We start from the raw sequence: 26,931 nt of genomic DNA on the forward strand, positions 1-26,931 counted from the left end.
TAGAAACAACCTGAACTCCAGCCATCTGAGAACATGGGCAATAATGCTGGAAAACTGTTTTTTTAATATTCAAGAAAATTAAAAACAGGCATGATAAAATATAGCTTACTAAAATTCCCACTGTTTTAAGAAAAATATATATATAAGCCACCGGAAGGTCAGAGAAAAATAAGTACACATGATCTTTCTCATACGTGAAATCTGATGAACCAAATAAACTGATGAACAAAATAGATCCAGAGACATAGACCCATGAAAATCAAGAATTTCAGAGGGAAAGCTGGGGGTGGGGAATTAACTGGGGAACTTATATACATATATGCATGGCCCATAAAAAATAGTATGGCGATAGCTTGGGAGGGGTGGGTCCCGGGTGGAGGGAGTCAATGGAGGGGGAAAAAAAGAGACATCTATAATACTTTCAACAATAAAGATAAGCATATCTTTTTCAAAAAAGAAAAAATATATGAGAGACTGGAAGGCTACCAAAATGTTCTAGTGGCTTCTGGAAAAAAAAAAAAAAAATTGGTTGATCCCTGGCTGGTGTGTGTAGGTGGTTAGAGCATCCGCCCTCAGACCGGGATTGTGGGTTTGCTCCCCACCCCTGGTCAGGGAGCCTGTGGGAGGCAACCAATCGATGTGTCTCTCTCACATTGATGTTTCTCTCTCTCTCCCCTCCCCCTCCTTCCCTTCCACTCTCTCTGAAAAGCAATGGAAAAAATATCCTCAGGTGAGGATTAACAAAACAAAAAACAAAAAAATGAGATAATACTTGGAACATACTTCACACGGACCGATGCCAACCAAATGCTCCAGGCAAGTTGCCTACACGGCTGAGATTACAATGGACCCACTTTCTTCTTGACAGTCGCCTGAAATTTCCAAACTCTCTACTAACAAAAAATTGCTTAAATAATCAGAATGAAAGTTTCCTTTAAGAAAAGAAGTAAAAAAAATAAAAAAAAAACTGGAAGGAGAAAAGACCAAAACACTAACAGATTGGGAAAACACGGACCTGTTTGTAAACTACACTCAGGGGAGGGGGACAAAGTTCATGTTTTATGCTGGGCAAGTCCCCTGACTAAACATACCTAGAGGGGGGATCCTATCATACCACACCCTAAAAGGGAAGTCATTGGGTCCTGTTACAGAAAACATTGAAGGGGTAACGCTCTTGAACATGGAATCAAATGAATCCCTTTTGGGTTCAGCAAAAGAATATGCTTAGATAGGAATATCCACTTTAAAATGTGTGGCTTATTGGACCTCATCAAATTAGAAACTTCCGGCTGATGTGGCTCAGTGGTTGAGGATGGCCCTATGACCAGGAAAGAGGTCACAGTTCAATTCTGGTCAGGACATGCGCCCAGGTTGTGGGCATGCAGGAGGCATGCTGATCAATGATTCTCTCTCACTATTGATGCTTCTATCTCTCTCTTCCTTTTCCTCTCTGAAATCAATAAAATGTTTTTTTTTAATTAGAAACTTTTTGTGTTTCAAAGGATACTATCAAGAAAAAGCCTTCAGCTCTAGCTGGTTTGGCTCAGTGGATAGAGCGGACTGCGGGACTGAGGGATCCAAGATTCAATTCTGGTTAAGGGAACATGCCCGGGTTGCAGGCTCAACCCCCAGTCGGGGGTGTGCAGAAAGCAACCAATCAATGATTCTCTCTCATCATTGATGTTTCTATCTCTCTATTCCTCTCCCTTCCTCTCTGAATTCAATACAAAATATATATATAATTTTTTAAGCCTTCAGAATGGGAGAAAATATTTACAAATCTGATAGGAGACTTATATGAGATGTATAAAGAATTTTTACAACTCAATGGTAAAAAGACATGTAGCACAATTAATAGTGCAAAGGATATGGACAGACATTTCTCCGAAGAAGATGCACAAATAACCAGGAAGCACATGGAAAGATGCCCAATATTATTAGCCATCAGAAATACGCAAATCAAAACCACAATGGGATCCCACTTCACACTCACTAGGGTGGCCAGACTCAAAAGGACCAACAAGGACAAGTGACGGCTAAGATGTGGGGAAACGGGAACCCTCACACCCTGCTGATGGGACTGGAAAGGGTGCAGCCACTTTAGAAAGCAGTCTGGCAGGTCCTCAGAAGGCTAAACAGAGAGCTACCACGTGCCCCAGCATTTCCATTCCCAGATCTACACCAAGAGAAACATACTGTATGTCCACTCACAAGCTTTACACAGCCCTGGCCCATGCAGTTCCGTTGGTGGGGTGTCATCCCCTGTAACTAGGGGTGGCCAGTTCGATTCCCAGACAGTGTGCATGCTCGAGTTGCAGGCTCAATCCCTAGTAAGGAGAGTGTAGGAAGCATGCCAATCGATGTTATGCTCTCACATCAATGTTTCTCTCTCCCTCTCTCTACCTCTCCCTCTAAAAATCAATTTTAAAAATCTTTTTTTAAAAAGACAAACAACTTGCACGCAAATGTTCATAGCAGCATTATGCATAATAGTAAACAAACAAACAAAATGCCATCTAAATGTCCATCAACCAATGAATGGATAAACAAAACATAGTGTTATCCATACTTTGGGTTATTATTCATCCCTAAAAGACATGAAGTTCTAACAGGCTGCAACACGAATGAACCTTGAGAACTTATGCTAAGGGGGAGAAGCCCAGAAAAGGCAATTCTGCACAGGCAGGAAGTAGTGGCTGCCAGGGCTGGGGGCCAGGGAGTCTACAGAGACAATGGGCATGGAGTACTTCCTTTGGGGTGATGAAAATGTCCCAAAATGTATTACGGTCACGGTTGTATAGCTCTGTGAATAGACTAGAGTAGGGGTGTCGAACTCAATCAGAGAAGGGGCCAAAATCTAAAATTCAGCCTAAATCGCGGGCCGAATGGTTTACTGAACAGTCATAAACTGTCATTGTGATGGAAACGCAGCGGAGGGCAGTGATGACAGCGCGGTGCGGGCCACATTGCAAGGCCTGGCGGGACGGATTTGGCCCGAGGGCCTTGTGTTTGACACATGTGGGTTAGAGAAACCACTGACCTCCGCATGTTAATTGGGTGGCTGTGTGGTAAGTGAACTTTACCTTAATGAAGCTGTTTTCTGGTGGCTGTTGCTTTCAAGGGGATGCGGTTTCCATGGGACCGTGTCTCCCTTTGGGGCCAGCCACCTGAATTACAAATAAGACCCCCTGCTCCTTCCTGACTCAGGACAGAGCTCAAATCCAGGACCGCTTCTGGGACAGATCAGGTCCTGCTCGCCTCTGAGAGGTCCCGGCCTCGCCGCCCCGCCCCTCCCTGGCGCCTGGCGGCCCTCACAGGCGGATCCGCGGGGGCCACGCCTGCCCGGGGCTTACCTCGTCCGGGCTGGACGCCTGGTACACACGGCACGAGTCCTCGTACTGCTTCTCGGCCTCGGCCTGGTCGGTCACGCCGTTGGACTCGTACACGGGGGTCACGTTGTGGCAGAGCGCGATGGCCTTCACCGCCTCGTGCACGCGGCTGCTCATGGTGCGCCGGACTTTGGTGGCGATCGCGGGGCCCTTCTGAGCGGGCGGGTCCTGGGACTGCTGCGAGGAGGAACGACAGGGGGGTGAGCACCGGCACAGAGGGCCCCCGCGGGCGGGCGGAGGACAGGCAGCGGAGCCGGCTCTCCGCGCTGGGCCAGCGGTGACCCCAGGCCAGCCGGGACACTGCAACGAACGGCACGCGGTCTTCCGGGATCCCATCACCTGTGCTCGGCACAACCACAGAAACCACACAGAACCAACAGGGAGGGTTCCAGCTTAGCGGGTGTGGGTGATGCTGCCCGCTGACGGGGGAACTGCCTTCCTCTGGGGGCATCGGGGAGCCGCCTACGGGGTGAGGTCCCCCCACGCCGCCAGCGGTCCCGGTGTTCAGAGCGGGGCTTCTCCGCCTCCGCACCGCTGGCACTCCGGCAAACCTTGTCTGCGGCTGGGACAATCCTGTGCCTTGTGTAACATAAGGTGACCAGACATCCTGCTTTTGGCGGGACAGTCCCGATTTTTAACAATTTGTCCCGCGTCCCGCGCGGCATTTTTAAAAAGCCACAATTTCCACCGAAGCCGGTTTGGCTCAGTGGATAGAGCGTTGGTCTGCGGACTGAAGGGTCCCAGGTTCGATTCCGGTCAAGGGCATGTACCTTGGTTGCGGGCACATCCCTGGTAGGGGGTGTGCAAGAGGCAGCTGGTCGATGTTTCTCTCTCATCAATGTTTCTAGCTCTCTATCTCTCTCCCTTCCACTCTGTAAAAAGAAAAAGAAAAAAAATCAATAACATATATTTTAAAAAGCTCCAATTTCCAAGGCACAGGATCTTTCCAAAAATCAGGACTTTTTTAAAACGTCGCAGGACGCGGGACAAATTATTAAAAATTGGGACTGTCCTGCCAAAAGCGGGATGTCTGGTCACCTTAGCCTTGTAGGATGTCCAGCTGCACCTCCGGCCTCACCCCCTAGGTCCCAGAAGCTTCTCTCTCCCTTAGTGGTCTCAACGGATGCTGCCAAACGTTCCAGGGAGACAGAGCCTGTCCCAGGTTCAGAACCCATTTTAAATGTTCACTCTTTGGTTTCGCATAAAAGGCAGGAACTGCGACTGGCGCTCTACAGGATAACGACCGCCAGTGACAGGGAACTCGGCGCAGGGCCTGGGACGGTGACAGGAATGACGCTGTAGCTGCACGTCCTGCGCACACGGCACCCGGCACTGCGCTGAAGGCGGGTTTCCAAGAGCAATTTCAAGACAGATGAATACGTTTTTTAAAGGAGACTAATGCTATATGTGCTCCATGTTTGCTTTCTACGTTGACTTCAGACCCTTACCTCGTGGAAGCAGCTACTCCACCCCCTTGTTTAGACCTTTCGACACACGGCTGAGCCTCCCGAACGGGGTAAGTCTTGGGGAAAGGCTTCAAGCAGCATGGTAGAACAGTATGAAAGGCTAACAAACCTGAGCTCTCTTGTTGGATGGGTGTGGAAAGCTGTGCGACCTTAAGCCAGCCACATCTGCCCCCGGGGCCTCCGTTTCCTGCCAGTGAGAGGAGTGCGGTCCACACCCGAGTGGCAGGAATCCCCCGCTCAGCACCCCCAAAGCGGAGGGCACACAGCCCATTCCCCTCTGTTACACACACATTGGGTGCCATGAAGACCTTCCTTTGGAAAAGGGTTTCGTTCGCCTTGAAACACAATTTAAAAAATTAAGACCACCAAGGAATGAGCACTTGTTAACCGCTTATGTCTCAGATGCCCTCCCCTGGCCCACAGGGTCCATCTGACTAGCCCCTGCCCCTCTCTGCATCCTCCTTATTCCCTCTGCTCCAGCCACGCTGGCCTCTCCAGTTCTTTGAACACTGCCACGCTGCTTCCTGCCACAGGGCCTTTGCACTTGCCATACCCGCTGCCTAGAATACCAGTTCTTGGATCTCTGCAGGGCCGGCTTACTCTATCTCACAATGGAGGTCTAAGTTCAAATGTTACCTCCTCAAAGAGGGCTTCTCTGAGCACCAAACTCAGCGGTCACCAACCTTTCGGACCTCACAGACCACTACTGGTCCACGGACCACCGGTTGGCAACCACTGCCCTAAATCATATCACCCCGCCTGCCCTCCCACTGGAAGTCATATTTCCCGGGGGGTTGTCATTCTCACTGTCTACAGCTGGCTTGTTGACCTGATGATTCTCCCGACCGACCCTGAGGACAGCTGCCTGCTGCACCCCTCATACCTAAAGCAGGCACTACTTGCTGAACAAATGAACGATTTACCGTTCCTACGGTGATGGTGGGGACCTGGCTTTACATGAATTTTTTTTCCATCTCCAAGAAAAAGTACATGTCAAATGGACCCCCATCAGCCCCAGATTTTAAACCACAGTTCTGGACAAAGGACCTATGGCAGGCTCCCTGCCTCCCCGGCTGCATCCGGGAGCCTGAGATGCTGGCGGCCATGCTGGATGCCACATGCCATGAGAAACATGTTTCGCCCAGCAGAGGAGCAGCACGCTGGCCTTGGAGAGTGAAATGTGCTTCGTGCCGGTGAACACATGCCCAAAATAGGGAACAGATGGGCTACAAGAAACAAGAAAACGACTTTCGTTTAATTTTTAAATACTATTTTTAGCAGCGGCTCTGGACTCCCCGGGTAATTAGACAATTACTAAATTATTCTTGTCATGCAGGCGCACACACCGCCCCGGCTTCCTGCTCCGTTAACCTCTGGTGTCAAGAGGACACGAGTTTCACTTCCAGGCCAAAGGGCACTGCGTGGTAACGATAATTAGAGTAATGAATCAGAGCTACAGTTCAAATGAATCAAGGTTTGCCAAGCGCTTTGGACGAGAAAGACTTTAACTCCAACGGCACACCGAGGCCCGCGGCCTTGCAGACAGGCTCTCCTCCGCAGGACGGACGCCGTCGGGGACGCGGTTCCCTAAGTTCTGTGGTGTCTGTTCCAGGCACGGACGCATGTCCTCGCCGTTGCCCACGTTCCTCAGCACCTGGACCAGATTATGGTTCCCCACGAGGGGCAATAGCCAGACCTCTGACAGAGCAATGGCTTCGGCTGGCGAGTTCCCCAGCAGTGGGTTGGAAGGAAAGGCCGAGTGAGGGGCCCGCCACAAACATCTGCATTCTGTGAGCAGCCTGACTTCAATTCCACTACAGAAGGCAAATTCTCCCACTGACAACCCAATCGAGGGCAACCAGGCAGCCCTGGTCTCTGCCAGGAACCCCCTTTCAGGTCAGGGGACCATCTGACAACAAATGAGAATATGAGGGTGTATGTGATACCATAATCAATAAAGAAATTAAAAAAATAATAATAAAATAAAAATAAAAAGAAGATGAGGGTGCCTGGCCCGCACCCACAGGCGGCTGTTTTAATGAGTTTGGGCCTCCACGCTCACTTACCTCTCTCTGGCATTAGCAAGTATCCCCTTTCCTAACACTAAGGTGCTTCAGGGAGGAGGGGTCATAACCATCGGTCCTGAAATTCTCCTAATTTTCCAGTAAAAGGCTCACTCGCACACCAAACGGGAATCCACGTGTAGCCTTCGACCCTGGTCATGACCGGGGGGCCCTGCCAGTGTGAGTATCGGCCCCGTCTTCAAACACCCTCGCATTCCCCATATGGAAGAGTTTCACATTGTACAGTGTTTACCTCCAGCCTCCTGCCCACGGGCCCTTTAACCTACACCCATTTCTCCTGACTTAAAAAATACCAGGGGAAAATCAAAACAGATGTGGACGGAGGCAGGTTACCAGCCTCGCTGCCCCGGGGGGACCACCGGTCCCTTATAGGGGGGGAGGGTAAAGGGGGAGCGGGGCCAAGGCCGCCCTCACGAGGGCAGGGATTGGGAGAGGAATCCAGACCTCCTGTGCAAAGGCCCCGGGCCTGGGCCCTCGGGTGGGGTGCCCGCACCAGCCAGTGCTTCCGAGTCACTCTCCGGCAATCACTGAGCCATGGAGGATCAATGAGACAGACCGACACGGGCCCCTGCTTCTCATTACGGACCCATGGCAGGGCCATGTCCCAGTGAGAACTCCAGTCTGCATAACAGGAAGCAGTAGTTCAAAAATCAAATAAATACTGAGCCACCGTGAACAGAAACGTTCTTTCCAAATGCGATTAACATTTCACCACCACGTAACGGACGTCTATAATATTAACCGACAGGATGGATGGATGGATTGCAACTGGGGAAAACACACTGTTGAGGAGAAGGGATTCCTGTTTGGATTCTCCCACGTGGCTCCCTAAGTAAAGCCTAAAGCTGGTAACGTGTCAACCTCAAAGGGGCACCCCCCACAGAGGCGGGCTCGGGGCTGCTACTTCCGAATGAACCCACGGAGCTACAGGCTGAGAGTGAGCAACAAATACAACGCTCACGACTGAACTGCAGATCTCTGAGAGCGTGACAGAGGCAGCACATTTCCATTCCTTGTCATCAAACCCCACAGAGCTCAGAGGTTCTCAACTGGGGTGATCTGGGCTACCATCTGGCAGCATCGAGAGAGATTCGGGGTTGTCACCTCTGGGGACAGAGAAGGGAACATGTGCTACAGACAACCTGATGGCAGAAGGCAAAGACGCCACTAAAATCCTAAACGCCCTCACAACACAGCCTTATCCAGCACAACATGTCACTCTGAGGCTGAAAACCAGGTAGGCCATCAACACTATGAAGCCCGGTTTGGCTCAGTGGATAGAGCATAGGCCTGCGGACTGAAGGGTCCCAGGTTTGATTCCAGTCAAGGGCATGTACCTTGGCTGCAGGCACATAACCAGTGAGAGGGAGAGGGAGAGATAGAAGCATCAATGATGAGAGAATCATTGATAAGATCCATCCTGCATGCTGCCTACTGGGGATCCAACCCACAACCTAGGCATGTACACTGACTCGGATGCCAACCGTGACCTTCTGGTTCATAGGTCAATGATCAACCTCTGAGACACACTGGACAAGTTCATAATTCTTTTTAACTAGAGTTGAACATTAGGCTTTTGTGTAAAGTTAAAAACTATGTATATATGCCTAGAACCGCTTGCATTCTTTAGCTGTGGAGGGCCCAAGCATCTATATTTCTTAAAATTGTATGGTTTGTGGATTTTATCTCAATTGTGTTGTAAAGGTACCAATATATAAATGAGCCAGAGGGGAAAAAAATCATCTCTTCGCCTTGGCCTGTCGTGGTTTTATCACGTACGGTGTTGGCCATTTTTCTGTGGTTTACCTGCGCCTGTGTTAATAATCCAGACCGCCCTAGCCAGTTTGGTTCACAGAGCACTGGCCTGCGGACTGAAGGGTCCCAGGTTCTATTCTGGCCAAGGGCACATGCTCGGGTTGCAGGTTCAATCCCCAGTAGGGGACATGCAGGAGGCAGCCAATCAATGATTCTCATCATTGCTGTTTCAATCTCTCTCTTCTTCTTCCTTTCTCTCTGAAATCAATAATATATCAGAATAAAATAAAAAGCATATTTAAAAACCAATAATAATCTGCAGGACTTTTCCTGCAGGAATCTTTTATTTTTTTTAATATTTTTTTTACAGAGAGGAAGGGAGAGGTATAGAGAGTTAAAAACATCAATGAAAGAGAAACATTGATCAGCTGCCAAGGTACATGCCCATGGAATCGAACGTGGGACCCTTCAGTCCGCAGGCCGATGCTCTACCCACTGAGCCAAATTGGTTAGGGCTGCAGGAATCTTTTAAAGCCACCTGCCTTCTTTACGAAGTTACTTCAGTTAAATAACATCCCTCCAACCGGACCCTGAACACTCCTAGCACCGGCAGTCTTCATTTGAATGTTCTGGAAAAACAACCGTGGAACTCCGACTCCTTCCACCTCCAGGACCACACCTCACAAATGCCGGTCTGAGCTATGGAGCGAGGGTCCCTGGGTCAATCTCTACACGATCAGTAGGATTTAAACTTTGCTTTGATTTGGAAGAGGAAAATAAAATGTACGTGGACACTCTCATCTTTCCCCCCTGTGCCCCAAGGGGACAGCTTGCCAATTCTGTTTTGGAGTCCACAGATTTAGACACTGATGTTCTGGAAAACCAGGGCGAAGCTCGGGTGCGTGGCACAGGTTCTCAAACTGCTGCCCTTTGGAACCACCGGGGCCAGCTGCTGAGACGGGGTCTAGGGATTCTGACCGCCCCACGTGATCTACCCCCGCGTTCCAAATACCGGACTTTACAAAAAACTGGTGAAAAGTCCTGGTCATAAACCCAAAAGGCCGGGTGAATGATGACATGGCTCCAGGGACTCTTTCTCGGGTGTTCGTGGGTCCATAACTCAGTAACTGACTAAAAAGCAGGCGTCTTCAAACTGCGGCCCGCGGGCCACATGCGGCCCGCAGAGGAGTCTGATCCGGCCCGCCAGGTTTTTTGGGCAGTGAGCGCAGCCGAGGTGTTACAGTAGGAATTAGTAGTTCATATAGTCCGGCCCTCCAGCTCTCTGAGGGACCGTGATCTGGCCCCCACTTTAAAAAGTTTGAGGACGCCTGCTAAATAGGAATCGTTGAATTGTAAATTAACACAGAGCTGAATTTCATGGCAGGCAAGGTGTGCCTCAACAAAGCTGTGAAGAAGAAAACATGAAAAGCCTTCACACCTCTCATCACAAAATTGTTCAGGCATTTAATGCAGGATTTTTAGATGTCGTGGGAGAAGGAGGATCATGCACATTGGTCCGGGGTGGAGGGGTACTATAATTCCACTCACACCAACCTCCAGATGACCTCACTTAGCTATTTTAAACCCAAGGCCAGGATATGGACATTTTTGAACTTCTAAGGAAGAGTTAAGAGTTAAAGTGCAAGGTCAGAAATGTTGTTTTCTGACTTTTGACACTTTACAAAGAGTGCTATCTGTATTAAACCAAAAGCAGACCATAAGAGCTGAGCTGCACCAATATCCTGAGAAGGCACGGCTTCTGTAAATTCCTCGGGTTCTTCAAGTACACAAAACTGGCCTGGGGGACACACCACCACCGTGAGCTGGCTCACAGGGTCACTGCAGCCCGCATGGCTGAGAAGGGGCTGAGGGGTGCTAAGCCCGGCACCGGCACCAGTGAACCCTCCGGGCGGAAGTCTCAGTCCCCGAGAGGGAGCTGGACAGCACAGGGTGAGGCGCTCAGCTTTGTGAGTTATACCTCAATATAGGTGTCCATCCACGTAAAGAACTGACTGGGGTATCGGAAGGTAAAGCAACATTGGTTTGGCTCAGTGGATAGACTGTCAGTCTGCGGACTGAAGGGTCCTGGGTTTGATTCCAGTCAAGGGCACATGCCTGAGTTACTGCTCAATCCCCAGCAGGGGGCCTGCAGGAGGCAGCGGCCAATGATACTCTCTCATCAGTGATGTTTCTCTCTTTCTCCTGCTCCCTTCCTCTCTGAAAGCAATACGAATGCATTTAAAAAAAAAAAAAAAAAAAAAAAAAAAAAAAGAGAGAGAGAGAGAGAAAGGGAAGCATTACCTGGGTGTAGACGCTGAATATGTGGCTCTGCACTTCGTCCATCGAGTCGAGGCCGTACGCCACAGTGCCCAGATGGAGCCGCTTGAAAACCATCTCGTTCTGGGTGAGAGTTCCTGAAACACAGGGCGGACGAGAGCTGTGCGACCTCCTGGAGCTTGTCCCCGGGCGAGCAGTAATGACAGCTGTTACTTCTGAGTGTTTACTACACATCAGACTCTGGCTGCAGCACCACCCCTGCTTCTGCTGTGCTGTTAGCTGGCCTGGAATCCAACTCCCTTTCTTTGGAAAACGGCATCCAAGGTTTCCATGGAGAAACACCACCCTCGTTTCCTGGGATGGTCCTCAGGGAGTGCCCATCAGGGGGCCTGACCCGTTTCACTGGCCAGGAGGGTGGCACGTGACTTACACTGGTCCAGTTAGATTCTATTTTGAAGGAGCCTCAACCGTGAGCAGACAGAGGCGTGGACAGAAGATGAGTGGAGTCCAGCCGCCCCAGTGACAGACCCTACAGAGACCCCGGGGGCCCTGATGCTGACACACCCGGGACTTCCCTGGCTCCTCTCCTTCCCAAACCCAGTTTCTCTGAATTTGTGAGCCACTCGGGCCTCTGCTGTAGATTCCCTGTGATCCTGTGGCACTTAGAGGCAGACAGGAAGCTTAAGCTAACATCTCCCTCTCCCAGCCCTCACTCTTCGCCACTAGGATATTACACTACGGGCAGGAATTTGGGGCGTGGTTATGAGATCAGGACTCCAAGTCAGACTGCCCTGGTTCAGAGCCTACTTCTGCCGCCAGGTGCTCTGATAAGTCAGTTAACCTGGGTTTCATTTGTTCACCTGCAAAAATACAAGGTTAGGATGAGGACGAACTTGCATATGCACATACAAACCCCCAAAACATAAGAAGCGTTATGTAGAGCGTAAAGCTCTGCTGCTATTATCATCATCATTGCCATCACAGATGCTACTCCGTCTTCACCAAAAGACGGAGGCAATGAAGAGCAGCCGGAGGATCCGAGCACCTCTCGCACCCGGACCCAGGGCAGGAAGCTCACCTGTCTTGTCCGTGAGCAGGTAAGAGATCCTCCCCAGCTGCTCGGGGATCGTGCTGGAGCGAACCACCGTCCCTGGGATTTTTGAATCCCTCCGAATCACCCAGCTGTACACGATCTTGCCCATGTCCAGGTTCACACGCAAACTGGCCAGGAAACAGAGCCAACGTTAGCAGGATACACACAAGGCCACTGTGTCTCCAACCACTCTCCATTTGTGCCACAGCATCTGGAGTCCCTCCCTACAGAAGCCACTGCTCGGGCTCCATCCCCAGATACAACAGGAGTCCACACCACATCAAGTTACATGAAGTTATTCTATCATGGGCCAAGGTCACATCAACTACCAAAAGGTAGTTGTTTTAGTCCTACTTTTTTTTTTTTTTTTTTAAGTTACTGGGCCTCTGAACTAATACACTTTTGATGCTCTAGTCATTTTTTAAAATTGTGGTAAAATAGCCGAAACCGGTTTGGCTCAGTGGTAGAGCATTGGTCTACGGACTGAAAGGACCCAGGTTCGATTCCGGTCAAGGGCATGTACATTGGTTGCGGGCACGTCCCCGGTAGGGGGTGTGCAAGAGGCAGCTGGTCGATGTTTCTCTCTCATCGACATTTCTAACTCTCTATCCCTCTCTCCTCTTCTCTGTAAAAAATCAATAAAATATATTTTTTTTAAATAAAATAAAATAAAATAAATAAATAAAATAAAATTGTGGTAAAATATACACAACGTTTAAACCATTGTAAGTGGACAGTTCTGTGGCACTGAGCACTTTCACACTGTTGTGCATTCACCAACGCCTTCCATGCCCACAACTTTTTCATCTTCCCAAACTGAAATTCCACGCCCATTAAGTAATAATCCCCCACTCTCCACCCCCACCCCACCCCGGAAACCACCCTTCTACTTGCTATTTCCAGGACTTCCTTTCTCGGTACCTCACATAAGGGGAACCACACAGTATTTTTCCTTCTGGGACTTGCTTATTTCACCGCGGGATTCATCTATGTTGTAGCTGGTCAGAATTCCCTTGCTTTTTAAGGCTAAATAATACTCCATTGCGTGTATTCTACTCACTTTAAAACATTTTATTTCAAAAATATATATATATTAAAAGACATCTTCAAATTCACTCAGAATCCTTTTAAACTAACCAAACTGCTTCCCCTTTTGCTGGCTACCTGGGCCATGTGAAGATTCAATTCAGTAATTTCCAATCGTGTTGCAGACAGAATTTTAATCACCATTTTACTTAACCTGACACCACAAACATTTTTTCTCTGGTAACAAGGCAGACTTGTTGATTCTTGGAAACCATTGCCCCAAGCACCTTGGCGAGGGGTTCAATTCCCCTGTACTGGTCACACTATGAATCTTTGGGGCTTTTTTCTACTATGATAACTTATTACTGCTATCATTTTTAAACCATTTATTCAGACTCCAAATGAAGAAAGCAGACAATTAGCATGTACCATCCAGCTTCCACTGCTAATCAATCTCAATATTATCTCCTGTTGAGCCCAGACTCAGGCTCGGAATCCTTCTCAACACAGCCACTACCAACATCTTGGAGCTGGCAGACGAGATGAACTCTAACTGGCATCCCTCTGATAGCCTGGGCAAGGCAAGATCTTTTGGGCAGCAAGTCCCTTAGGAAAGGATGGGTCAGCCCTTGCTGGTGTAGCTCAGTTGGTTGAGCACCATCCCCTCCACCGAGAGGTCACCTGTTCGATTCCGCGTCACAGCGCGTGCCCTGGTTGTGGGTTCATTCCCCAGTAGGGGGTGTTCAATGTTTCTCTCCCCCCCCCCCCCCCCGTCCCTTCCTCTCTCTCTCTCTCAAATCAATAAAAACATACTTTTTTAAAAAAGAAAAAGAAAGGATGGGTCATGGAGGCATGCACCCTTCCAATGCTACCGCCACAAACCATGGCTCACACCCTGAGGATCCTGACTGTTCTCGGCCATCACTCGGCAAAGGGTCCAGCTGGCGAAGAGAAGAAACTACCATGACACCCACACGCAAGCTCATTCTCTGCGTACCTGATGGGGATGATGTTGGAGAACAAGAGGAGGAAGCGGATGATCTGCAGGTACCAGCGACCAGCGAAGTGCTGAAGGGCCACCATGACCAGCGACACCACCACCAGAGCACCGAAGAGGATCTTCGTGAGGCAGTTCACTTCCAGGTCAAACAGGCCGATCTGGGGGACAGGGCACAAAGGATTAGCTGGTGAACCCACAGCCGTGAGCACCTGGTCCCAGCTGGGACACTGGGCCCATCGGCACCCATGGCTTTGCTGGAGGACACTGAGCGCCCTGGGCTGCAGTCCGTAACAGGCGTCTCAGGAACCTCAAGGAGTTCTGCCGTCAGGGTTTTCCAGACTTGAGATTTAGACTTGGAAACACATACGCAGGTTACTGCCGCGCTTGGTGGGGCTGAGCACTGCATGGTGTCTGCCATCCTACACAGCGACCTGTAAAATGAGTCTCCACTCCCTGCATCGTCCCACACGCTAAGTCAGCTGCGCCTGAACGTGTGGGGCACACACCTCTGGTGGCACCTGATTTTCAAGTGCTGCATTAATTAACATTGTTTGTTTAATAATTACATATTTATTTCAGGGTATTTTTTTTTCCAATGTAACTAGCACAACAGACCCATAACTCCACTGGAATATGGCCTGAGATGAGACAAAAACATCAAATAAGTGTCATTTACGGTTGTAAGGGAGGGGTGGAAATGACTGGAGTCTGGGAAACAGCAGTTGTTCCTGGCATTGACAAAGAAAATCATTCTGCAATATTCTAACTTAAAACTTGGAGGAGGGGCGGGCTGGGAGGGAGGGTCACGGTGTGAATGAGCACTAACAGAGCAGACAGCAGATCTGGCCCTGTCGGCCATCAGCGGAGTGTGACCGGGCCTGCCCGCGGGCACAGCGCACGCGGGCACAGTGTGGCAGGGGCAAGGCCACTCCCCCTCCAGGAGGCGAGGCCAGGGAAGCACCTGCGCTGAGGCGGGCGTAAGGATGAGATGAGATGAGATGCGTGTCAAGGACACTGCATAACACAGCAAGCAACAGCCTGCTTTACCTTAAAGCTTTTAAAATGCGATGTATTATATGAAAAAATGGGACTGCACCCTGACCACGTGGCTCGGTGGTAGAGCGTCGGCTTACACATGGAAGCGTTTCGGTTTGATTCCCAGCCATGGGCATGTACCTGGGTTGCAGGTTCATTCCCCAGCCCTAGGTCAGGGTGCACGTAGGAGGCAATCAATCAATGTATCCCTCTCACATTGATGTTTCTCTCTCTCTCCCCCTCCCTCCCTTCCACTCTCTAAAAATGAATGGAAACAAATATCCTCAGGTGAGGATTATAACAACTGAAAAAGAAGGGGGATTTAAAAATGTTCTGGTCATAAAAAATATATATTTTTTATTTAAAAAAAATTAAAAATAAAAGGACAGAGGGTGGGGTGGAAATAAGTGTTTTAATTTTATGTATGTGCATGTATATGAATAGCTATTTATGTATTATATGTGTGCATATCTACACATATGTACATATACCTACAGCTGTGAAAAGAGTAGGTTTATATATATGAGATAATACATTAGGAGTTCCAGCTTTTAACTCTAGCTCCTCACTCCCAATCACCAAAATACATCAGGTCGGAAGGTCTGACACGGAGACGCTTCTCATGACCCTGCACGCACCTTACTTCGGGGGTTTGAGGTATTCATGACACTCCGGAGCTCTCTGCCCGTGTAAAGAACGACACCCACCACAGTTCCTGGAACAGAAAAACACGACACGAAGAACTGTTAGTGAGGACTGACGGGCTTACCAACACCAGAGCCTGAGCTGCCTGCAAGGACGTCTCCTAAATCCCACACCCACACGGGGAGGCGCCAGCGTGTTCACGTCGGGGGCAGCCAACACCCATGGCCACACGGAACAGCCTGGAAGCTGCTAGCCACACGCGCAGCCATTTAAATTCAATGAAAATGAAATCAAACAGGCAGGGGAGCCAATATGGTGGCGTAGGTGAATGCCGGTACTCGCCGCCTCCCACAACCACATCAAAATTACAACTAAAATACAAAACCACCATCATTCAGAACAACCGCCTGAAAGATGGCTGAATGGACGTCCTACAACTAGAGAAGAAAGTATGCAGAGACTGGTAGGAGGGGTGAAAGCACAGAACGGGCTGGGCTGGCACGTACGTGGGCGGGTTTTTTTAATCCAGAGGGAGAGCGCGCCTGCTGAGGTCCCCAGGAGGACAAGCCTCACACCAGACTCCCCACTCAGGGCCCCTGAGCTGGGGAGAGAAGTCCCGTAACTTCGGGCTGTAAAAACCAGCCGGGATTGTGGCTGTAGGACACGGAAGCTGCTGGAGTCCCAGGTGTCCCTCTTAAAGGGCCGGGCATGAACTTACTCGAATTCCTTCCTCTGAGCTCTAGCACTAGGAGCCATTGGGGGAACCAGACACATACAAGGAGGAACTAGATTGTCTGGAATCAGGGCAGGAACTTGGGGGCAGATTTCTACCAGATGGAGATGCTCGCAGGAGTCACTATTCCTGTGCTGGGACCTCCCCAGTCGCAGGGCTGACTGGCAGCCATATCTGAGTCACCATCAGCCTGGAGCACACTGTTTGCTCCACCGTGGTGACTCCATGAGACTCCACCCCACCCAATTTTCAGCCTCACCCAAGCTGTTTGCAGCAGCTCTTCCATATGAATGGCTGTCAGGCTTCTGACTTTGATAAAATCTCTCAAACAAGCTGCAGTTGATGTCAGCGTGCCCCAAACATATCAATAAAAGGCCCAAGACCTGGCACTAGCACCAGCATGCCTTGCTTCTCACTGGGCCCCACCTGAGGCCCAAACCCAAAACAAATAGGCACTTCCAAACCCAACACAAATAGGAGGAAGCTGCAGATCTCTCTGTAGCTCCTGCCAGGTGGCCCCAGGCAGTGGCTGACTTTTCACTAAGACCCAAGAGCCAATGCACACCCGGTGGACAGCTTCAGACCATACAGATTACAACACTACACATCCATAAGCAACACACTCAAGAGGCAGACTCAGTGAGCACCCCCGCCCCACTGAAGCAAGTCCTGCTCCATAAGGGTATTCCTGCACAGCAGCTCTCCCAGTATAGCTGCTGCTGTTCCTCACAGCCAATAGGCCTGGAGGTCAATTCCTTCCAGTGATACCAACAGCAATCAAGACTCAACTACAACAAGGTTGTGCACCCAGCCCACAAAGAGGTGCACCTAGAGTGCCAAGCTCAGGTTACTGGGGAGGCTGAGCCAGTGGGCTCTATAGGGCACCTATTACATAAGGCCACCCTACCCACTCCAAGAAACATAGCATTTCTACCCAATACATAAAAACAAACACAGGGAAGCAGCCAAATTGCAGAGACAAAGAAACATGTCACAAATGAAAAAAAAATTGGAAAAAGTGAACTACTATATACAGAGTTCAAAACCATAGTTAGAAGGTCACACAAGGATCTTTAAGGGACTTAGTGAGACTTTCAAGGATCTTAGTAAGAATGTCAAAGACATGGAAAAGGACAAGTCATAAATTAAGCATACACTAACTGAAATAAAGAATAACTTACAGGGATTCAACCGTAGAGTAGAGGATTCTGAGAATCAAAACAATGATTTGAAATATGAGGAAGTAAAAACACCCAATCAGAAGAGCAAAAAGAAAAAGGAATTGTAAAATATGAGACAGTATAAGGAGCCTCTGGGACAACTTCGAGCGTACCAACATTTGTATTATAAAGGTATCAGAAGGAGAAGGAGAGAGCAAGATATTGAAAACCTGTTTGAAGAAATAATGACAGAAAACTTCCCCCACCTGGTGAAAGAGACTTACAAGTCCAGGAAGCACAGAGAACCCCAAACAAAAGGAATCCAAAGAGGACCACACCAAGACACATCACAATTAAAATGCCAAGGACTAAAGACAAAGAATCTTAAAAACAGAATGGAAAAAGCAGTTAGTTACCTACTAAGTAGTGCCCATATGACTATCATCTGATTTCTCAACAGAAACTATGCAGGCCAGATGGTAGTGACAAAAAATATTCAAAGTGATGGATAGCAAGAACCTACACCCAAGATTGCTCTACCCAGCAAAACTATCATTTAGAACTGAAAGTCATATAAAGAGCTTTACAGACAAGAAAAAGCTAAAGAAGTTCACCACCACCAAACCAGTATTACATGGAATATTGAAGGGTATTCTTTAAGAGGAAGAAGAAGCAAAAGAACAAAAATATGAACAATAAAATGGCAATAAATACAAAATTGAATCTAAAAATCAAAATAAACAAATAAGAAGTCAATGAACAGAATAAATTGGTGACTAAAATAGAATCAGAGGCATGGAAATGGAACAGATTGAAGTTTCTCAGAAGGAAGGGGTTCAGGGGTCAGAAAGAGATTAAACAAAGATCTTATATGCATACTAGAGGCCAGGTGCACGAAATTCGTGCGGGGGGCAGGTGTCCCTCAGCCCAGGCTGCACCCACTCCAATTTGGGACCCCTCGAAGATGTTCAACTGCCCGTTTACAGAGATTGAGCCATGGGGGTCAGTCTGAGTGAGGGGCTAAGGGCTGTTGCAGGCTGGCCATACCCCCTTCAGGGTGGGGATCCCCAAAGGGGTGCCTAGCCAGCCCAGGAGAGAGCTGGCTGTTTGCAGGCTGGCCAAGCTCTCCACTGGGGACCCTAGCTCCATGGGGGTGTGGCAAGCCTGGGAAAGGGGCTTTTTTTCTTTTCTTTTTTTTCAGTGCCTCCTTGAGCGAAGGCCAGGGCTGGCTGGAAGCAAGTATCTTCTATAATTGAAAATTTGTAGCCTTCAGTGGAGGCCAGGGCCGGCCAGGGCAGGCTGGAATCTTGGCTTATTCCATCGCCAGGGGCAAGCCTCCTGCTTGCTCCAGCTTCTTGGTGGCCACCTTCTTAGTTGGGTAAATTTGCATGCTTGCTCCTGATTGGCTGGTGGGTATAGCGGGGTGATGGTTAATTTGCATGTTTCTCTTTTATTAGTGCAGATATGCATTACCTATGGGCACAGACCATACCATGGTGAAGACCCTGGCCTGCGTGGCTTAGTGGTTGAATACACACACCTATGAACCAGGAGGTCTTGGTTCGATTCCCAGTCAGGGCTTATGCCTGGGTTGCAGGCTTGATCCCCAGTAGGGGGTGTGCCGGAGGCAGCCAATAGGTGATTCTCTCTCATCAATGTTTTCTCTCTCCTCTTTTCCTCTCTGAAATCAATAAAAATATGTTTTAAAAAAAAGAAAAAGACCTAGGGTGGGGACGGGAACCACAGGAGGGGGGAGGGGACATCTGTAATACTCTCAACAATAAAGAAATTTTTAAAACCTACCAACTGTTACAATTTTAAAAATTAAAAAGGGAGTGGAGGATGCTGGGAAGTAGGTAACATGGCCGCTGGGAAGTAGGTAACATGGCCACCGGCGGCGGCTCCGAGGAGGAGAGGGAGCGGGGGCGCCCGCAGCTGCTGCCCGCCGCGCGCCCCGCAGCCCGCGCCCAGGAGCCGGCGGGCGGCCGCGGGAAGCTGAGCTGGGCGCAGGTGGTGAAGAACCTGGCCGCGAACAAGGGTGAGTTCCACGAGTCGCGGCCCGCGGGCCTGTTGGCGCCGAGCCTCGGCGACTTCCCGCCGGCCAGCCGCGGGGACCCCAAGGGCCGGCCGAGGGAGCCGGCGGGCGAGGCGGCGGACCCCCGCACGAAGAAAGGCGCCGCGGAGGCCGGCCGCAGGAAGACGGCCGAGGGGGCGGCCATGGCGACGCCGTCCAGGCTGGGCGCGGCCGCGGCGGAGAACCCCCCGCAGGACGCGCTGGGGGCGGCGGCAGCGGCGGGCTCGGCGGCCGGGGGCCCGGGCAAGGGCCGCTTTCTCGTGCGCATCTGCTTCCAGGGCGACGAAAGCGCCCGCCCCACCAGAGACTTCGTGGTGGGCGCGCTCATCCTGCGCTCCATCGGCATGGAGCCCGGCGACATCTACGCCGTCATCCAGATCCCCGGCAGCCGCGAGTTCGACGTGAGCTTCCGCTCGGCCGAGAAGCTGGCGCTGTTCCTGCGCGTGTACGAGGAGAAGCGCCAGGAGGAGGACTGCTGGGACGACTTCGTGGTGCTGGGCCGCGGCAGGGCCAGCCTCAAGACGCTCTTCGTCCTCTTCCGCAACGAGACGGTGGACGTGGAGGACATCGTCACCTGGCTCAAGCGCCACTGCGACGTGCTGGCCGTGCCCGTCAAGGTGACCGACCGCTTCGGCATCTGGACTGGCGAGTACAAGTGCGAGATCGAGCTGCGCCAGGGCGAGGGCGGCGTCCGCCACCTCCCGGGCTCCTTCTTCCTGGGCGCCGAGCGCGGCTACAGCCGGTACAAGGGGCAGCCCAAGACCTGCTTCAAGTGCGGCTCCCAGACCCACCTGAGCGGCAGCTGCACGCAGGACCGGTGCTTCCGGTGCGGGGAGGAGGGCCACCTGAGCCCCTACTGCCGCAAGGGCATCGTGTGCAACCTCTGCGGCAAGCGGGGGCACGCCTTCGCGCAGTGCCCCAAAGCTGTGCACAACGCGGCCGCAGCGCCCCCGCCACCGCCCGGGGTGGCCGGGCACTGAGCACGCCCGCCTGCCTGCCTGCCTGCCTGCCTGCCTGCCTGCCTGCCAGGGTGAATCCAGAGCCAGTTTACCTACCCCCTCGTTAAGTGCCAAAACTTTTTTTGAAACCGTTTTCTATCATGTTTGAAAGAGACCTTTTAAAACAAGAGATATCTATCTCTCTGCCTTCTTGAACCGAGTTTACTCCATGTCAGCCTTTTCCGAATTGGTGACTGTCATTCGTAATGACTTACCAACAACGGTTAGTGTGCAGCGAGGTCGCCAGTCCCTCTATTGAATTTTTTTTGTTTTCGGGTTTTTTGTAATTGGGGGAGGGGAGGTTTGTACTTGTTCCTCCCTATATGCCTTGTCTTCTCCCCGAGTTTTCACCCTTTTGGGGGCTGCCTCGCTCATCTTGATGGCCCCGCACTTAGTGGTAGACACTGCGCTCCATCCGTGTTTGTTGGCTTGAAAACGTTTTTTGACTGTGACTTCTGTCAGGATGTCTGGCTTGTGCAGCTCGTCCCCTCCTCCCCCTTACCATTTGTTGCTTCTAATCCGTGTGGTCTGAGAATTTGTGAAAAACCAGTGTTGTTAGAAGTATCTGTAACCTGAGTCAATAAGCTCTGAACTGTGGCCAAGGGCCTCTCTTTATGGCACTAAAAAATACATGGACTTTGCCACAGCTCTTTCGGTGGCTTAGAAGAGCAACAAAAGTATGGATTCTAGAATGTTCCTGTCGGAAAGAACCTAAAAATTGGTTTACACCAATCCCCAGGTTTTCCAACAGTGAAACAGGCCCAGAGGTTAAATGGGTCAAAAATCACATACTATTAATAGCTGTCTGGTGCCTGAGCCAGCCTGGAGTTCCCTGACCCCAAGGCCAGTGCTCACTCCACTACCTCTCACACTTCACAACATTTTCCTCAACACTTGAGGGCCCAGAAAGTCTGATCTCTCCAGAACAATGTGCTATCTGGGCCAGAAAGCAGAAAAAGAAGATTCAGCAGGGGCTTCTGAATACTTGGGAGACATAATCCAGGGCGCACTGGTTCCTTGGGGTATCACACCTGGATTAAAGTGTGCCTGGTCCTTTGGGGGCCTTCCCCTTCCCCATTTGCTGCCACCAGCGAGAAACTGGGGTGCTCCTGTGTAAGGAAACCTAGCCAAGGTTTACATTTGCACCTTAGTCTCCATAGTTAGACATTAGACACCCCAGAGAAGCAGCGAATGGAGTTCATCTGCAAACTCCTGACTCTCTGGAGAAAGGCTGTTTGAACCCAGAATTATAAGTGAGTTGTTAACTCGGAAATGTACTTGTGAAATAGGCCATGCGAGAGAGCATTGGGTCAACTGTTATCAAGTTAAAGGAGAATAGACAATACACTACTTTGGGTTTTTGTCTTCCCTTTGCATTAAGTTTTGCTATTTCCTTGTGGCTTGGAATGTAAAATCCATTGTTAAAAGTTTTGTTTGAATAAATATTTATCGTTTGTATTGCTAAAAAAAAAAAAAATTAAAAAGACGTAAGGGAGAGGAGGAATGAAGGTTAAAGAGAAATCAAATACAGTTCCCCATTTTCACTGGCCACGTCTCAAGTGTTCAGTGCTCACAGGGGGCTAGTTAATGCCTACAGCATTCATTCCCACCTCCATAAACGATTATAGAAACTCTGGAACACACCCATCTTCTTGGAGCACGTCCTTGCCACTGCATCTGATTCTGTGACTGACTGGCATGTCTGTCCAGGTGACAATCCATTCCTGAGAACTCCCACCCATCCACCCCCAATGGAGGAGGAAGAGAAGGCAGGGAGGAGGAGGAGGCCAGGGAGGAGAAGGCCAGGGAGGAAGAAGCTGAGGAGGAGAAGGCACAATAATGCAAGGCATCATTCGTTCTAAAAGGAAATGACTTAGAGAAGAAATACAAATGGCCAGTTAACAGGAGAAAAGTTACTCAACCTAGTGAACAACCATAGAAATGCAAGACAAGCCATTTTTGTCCCTATCATAGCAACAAAAACTCCAAAGACTGGTGTCCAGTGTTAGCCAAGAGGTGGGGAATGGGCCCTGTTGTACATGCTGTTGGCTGGAACACGAATTGGGACAAGCTATTTTGGGGGGTGGGGGGGAAGTGACAATATCAAAAATTTCCCTTTGTTTCCCTTTTCAGTGTGTGCCAAGAAAATGTTCAACACAGTGGGGCAGACAGACAATCATGGAGGGAAGCAAGAGACATGGTAACAATGAGAATGCTAGGTGCCATGATGAAAACAGCTGAGAAAGAGACAGGAGAGGAGGGTGAGGAGGCCCAGGGAGGAGGAGGCCCAGAGAGGAAGAGACTAGGGGAGGAGGTGAAGAGGGGGAGGCTGCACTTGGTACTGGATGTCAGAGAAGCTATTGCTGGGTTGAGAAGGTGAACTAAACATCTGAACTAACATTTGAAACATGAGGAGGGTCATCCCTGCCAACCTCTCAGGAAGACCCCAGGTGTGTCCACTGGATAATCGGGTGTCCGCTGGAAAAGCAAACGCCTAGCCTCCTGTCCTCTGAAGAACACTGGCGGAGGCTGTACAAACACTCAGAGACGCAAGCGCAGCCCAGGAAAGAGCTGGCCCGGATGCAGTGCGGGCCGAGGCTCCTGGACAGAGCCCCAGGAGGAGGCACGGAAGTCCCTCCAGGTTAGGGCTCCGTGTTCTGCATGAGGTGGTTCCGGGCAGGGAGGCTGCGGCAGATGGCAGGTGGGGAGTCGCTGGCGCTCCCAGCAGGTGGCAGGCTCCCGTGCACGCAGGTGCGGTCACGGCAGATGGTGGGCAGTGGGAGCCGAGCCTGGGCTGAGCTCACCCACTCCAGGCTGGCCTCCAGGTCCAAAGTCCAGGTGCATGAGGTTTCCCAGGAAATGCACGGAGCTCTCCTGTTTCCTCCCTCTCTCCTGTAACCCCTTAATATCAAAGGCTCCCCAAGGGAGAGCCCCCAATGGCACCAGCCAACCTCAGTGCCTGATGCTGCTGAAGTGGCTTTCCCCCCAACATCTCCCTGTGCTCAAGTCCAAAACCGTCACCACCAGATCCAAAGCGGCCTCACCGCCCAGACAGCAGGCCCACGCCGGCCCGCAGCGCAGCACTGGCTTGGTCTGCAGGGCGCTTTAAGGCAGTGTTTTTCAACCTTTTTGGGGCAAAGGCACACTTGTTTCATGAAAAAAATCACGAGGCACACCACCATTAGAAAATGTTAAAAAATTTAACTCTGTGCCTATATTGACTATATATAAAGGAATTCTCTTGAATAGGAATCAAATAAACACAAAGAAAGTATTTTATAATTACTTTATTATGAAATATTAAGTAAACAAAATAGTAAAAAATTATAAAATTCTTGTCTTGTCTGCACCTACGGCACAGTGCCGCGGAACAGCGGTTGAAAAACGCTGCTTTAAGGTGTTGAAGTCGCCACCGGCAGCTTTTAAGGATGGGAGCTTTCATTTAAGCAATGGAGGTTTCTGGCTGATCTGGTGACGCGGGGTCCACCTTCCCCATGCAACCCCAGCCTCTCCGGCCCAGGCCTCAGACCCCGCCTCCCACGCTGTCCCCTCTGCTGTCCCTCGCCCTCTGCAGCACCCCCCACCAGAACACGAATCCTCCCCATCCTGCCAGCTGGCCCCCAGCCGCGCTCTCCCAGGAACTGGACTGCCATGGTCGGCATGTCACGAAGCTCTTCCTAACTCTTCACAGCAGTGTAGTCCCAGGTCAGACCTCCCTGCGACCCCTTTGTTCCCCGTCAGCAACAAGGTAAGTGCTGAGCCCACGAGAGCCAGCGTTCAGAAATGTTTATGGCAATCAGGCACCCTGTGACACCGAGCGTGTGGTCACAGGACAGGCCCCGCTGACCCGGGGACATTATCACACGCGCATAGCAAGGTGCACAGGCATGACCTGCCTGCTGGCCACACACAGCAGGACCCTGATCAATCGGCTACAGATTTGGGGGGGAGAGGGGCGAATGGGGGAGACCAAACTGGTCCCTCACCACTGAGAGTCTTGGAAGAACTGGACTAGAACACCTGGGCTCTGTCACATCCCGGCCACCTTCTCTGCCAAGCCTCCCCCTACCCTTCCCTCTTAGCGCCCTGGTGACTCTTCCCTCACCCAGCAGCACTGTGTTGAGTTACCATGGCAACTGTATCCTCTACCGATTAATGCTGGACCCCCAGCACCTACCTTAGCATGCTTTATTTATTTATTTATTTTTAAGAGACAGGGGAAGTTCAGATAGTGTGGCTCAGTGTTGAGTGTTGACCAGGAGGTCATGGTTTATTCCTGGTTAGGGCACATGCCAGGATGGTGGGCTCGATCCCCAGGGGAGGGCATGCATGAGGCAGCTTGTTAATGATTTTTTTCTCTCTCATCATTGATGTCTCTATTTCTCTCTCACTCTCCCTTATCTCTCCAACATCAATAAAAACATCCTTTATAGAAGAGAGAGAGAGAGAGAGAGAGAGAGAGAGAGAGAGAGAGAGAGAGAGAAACCTCAATATGAGAGCGGAACATTGATCAGCAGCCACGTGCCCTGATAGTGAGTTGAATCGTCAACCTTTCCTGCACAGGATGGGGCCCAGCCAACGGGGCCACACCCACCAGCGGAAGCTTTATTCTTTTTTAAACTTCCAACAGAGTGACCAAGACTCAGGCGTTAGATTCTGAAGGGAACACAGAGGCCACATGTCATACAGGTAAGATGATTCTGGGTGGCCGCTGCTTGCGCTGAGCACTTGAAGGAAATGGCTTGCGTTTGACTCCGTGTTTGCAGCAGAGTCAGACCGCAGTGAGAAGTCAGGGGAACGGGGGCAGCGACAGACATGCTGGAAGCCCAGCTCCTGACTCACTCCAACGCATACGCCCGCTGGAGGGGGAGGCGGGCAATGCCCGGGAGCACTGGAACCCTGCTCTCTCCCTCTTCCCACATCACCAAGCACACAGAGATGAATTCAAACAGCTGGGGGGGGGGGGGGGGATGCCAACTCCACAATGCATTTCCCTCGAACTGCTGCGAAATCTTTTCCCGTCTTCAAGATCCCAATTCGCCTTCCACTCTCCTCCTCCCAAGAGTTGACCGCTAAGGCTGTGTGACCTCAGGCACGTTGCTAAACCTCTCTGAGTCTCTATTCTGCACTCCGTTAAATGTCCTCATTTTATGGCATGAAAACAAAACAAGAGAATGGCAGCAAAGCACTCTGTAAATAAAAAGTGCCTGATGAACAGGACTACTGTTCGTCTCTGAGGTTAAAGCTGACAACCAGACTTTCACACCCTCACTCCCTCCACCTCAGAATTCGATGCCTCTTCACCTAAGCCATTTGCCTCTTTAGTGCTTTCAGAGGGAATTTATAGAAGTCTCTCCTGTCTTCCCCCGTCTCCTCTTTAACATACATTAAACATATAGCGACTATGGATCCCAGGAGAGTGAAGACCAGGCTTTCCTGGCGCTCCACGCAGCACCCGGACCTGGCCATGGAGCAGGACATGGTTAAATAAGGTGTTCACCCAAGGTTTGCTTCAGAGGAAGAAGGAAAGCGGGACGGAAGGAAGGAAAATCACCAGAATGAAAACCAAACAGACACAGGCACAGGCGCTTATCACAGAAATATTAATATTATCAAAACGAGGACAGAATTAAACACATCAAGGCTCTTAGAAGCCAAGGTGCAACCAGGTAGTGGCTGTGCCGAATCTTCAGGACTGATTTCTCACTCCTTTCGTCATCAGGGGGACTGAGAGACGGCCAGAAGGCGCTGCCAAGCCACACAGCCCGGAGAGAAGAACCCTGGCAGAAACCACAGGGTCAGCTCATCTCCATGGGCAGAGCAGCCAGGCCGCCTGGGCTCTCACTTGTGCCAGTCCCTCCCTTCCCTGTCACTGAGCAAGCATGTCAAACTCAGCCACGGGCCGCATGCCTCATTTACACTGAGTGGCCAGATTTTTATGATCTCTGAAAGCATAATAATCTAGCCACTCGGGGTGTGTGTGTGTGTGTGTGTTAGAGGCCCAGTGCACGAATCTGTGCATGGTGTGCATGGGTGGGGTCTGGCCAGCCTGGCTGGGGGGAGGGGACATGGGCGGTTGGCTGGCCTGCCTGCTGGTCAAATTCCTAGTCAAGGGGGCAATTTGCATATTATCTCTTTAGTATATAGGATATACACTGAGTGGCCAGATTATTATGCGTGCAGAGATCATAATAAG

At 50.5% G+C, this 26,931-nt stretch overlaps 1 protein-coding gene across 4 annotated transcripts in view; it reads right to left on the minus strand.

Moving 5' to 3' along the window:
* Positions 1-26,931, minus strand: part of ATP9A (ATPase phospholipid transporting 9A (putative)) — a 126,869-nt gene that overhangs the window by 38,193 nt on the left and 61,745 nt on the right. For all 4 annotated transcript variants that reach the window (XM_036418457.2, XM_045574921.1, XM_036418461.2 and 1 more), the window contains exons 10-14: positions 15,764-15,840; positions 14,088-14,248; positions 12,050-12,192; positions 10,996-11,108; positions 3,354-3,566 (exon numbers count right to left, since the gene is read on the minus strand). In XM_036418457.2, coding sequence (XP_036274350.1) covers positions 3,354-3,566; positions 10,996-11,108; positions 12,050-12,192; positions 14,088-14,248; positions 15,764-15,840 — 707 coding nt within the window. The remainder of the gene's footprint in view (positions 1-3,353; positions 3,567-10,995; positions 11,109-12,049; positions 12,193-14,087; positions 14,249-15,763; positions 15,841-26,931) is intronic.

Source organism: Pipistrellus kuhlii, unplaced genomic scaffold, assembly GCF_014108245.1.
Source record: "Pipistrellus kuhlii isolate mPipKuh1 unplaced genomic scaffold, mPipKuh1.p scaffold_m20_p_6, whole genome shotgun sequence".
Classification (NCBI taxonomy): Eukaryota; Metazoa; Chordata; class Mammalia; order Chiroptera; family Vespertilionidae; genus Pipistrellus; species Pipistrellus kuhlii.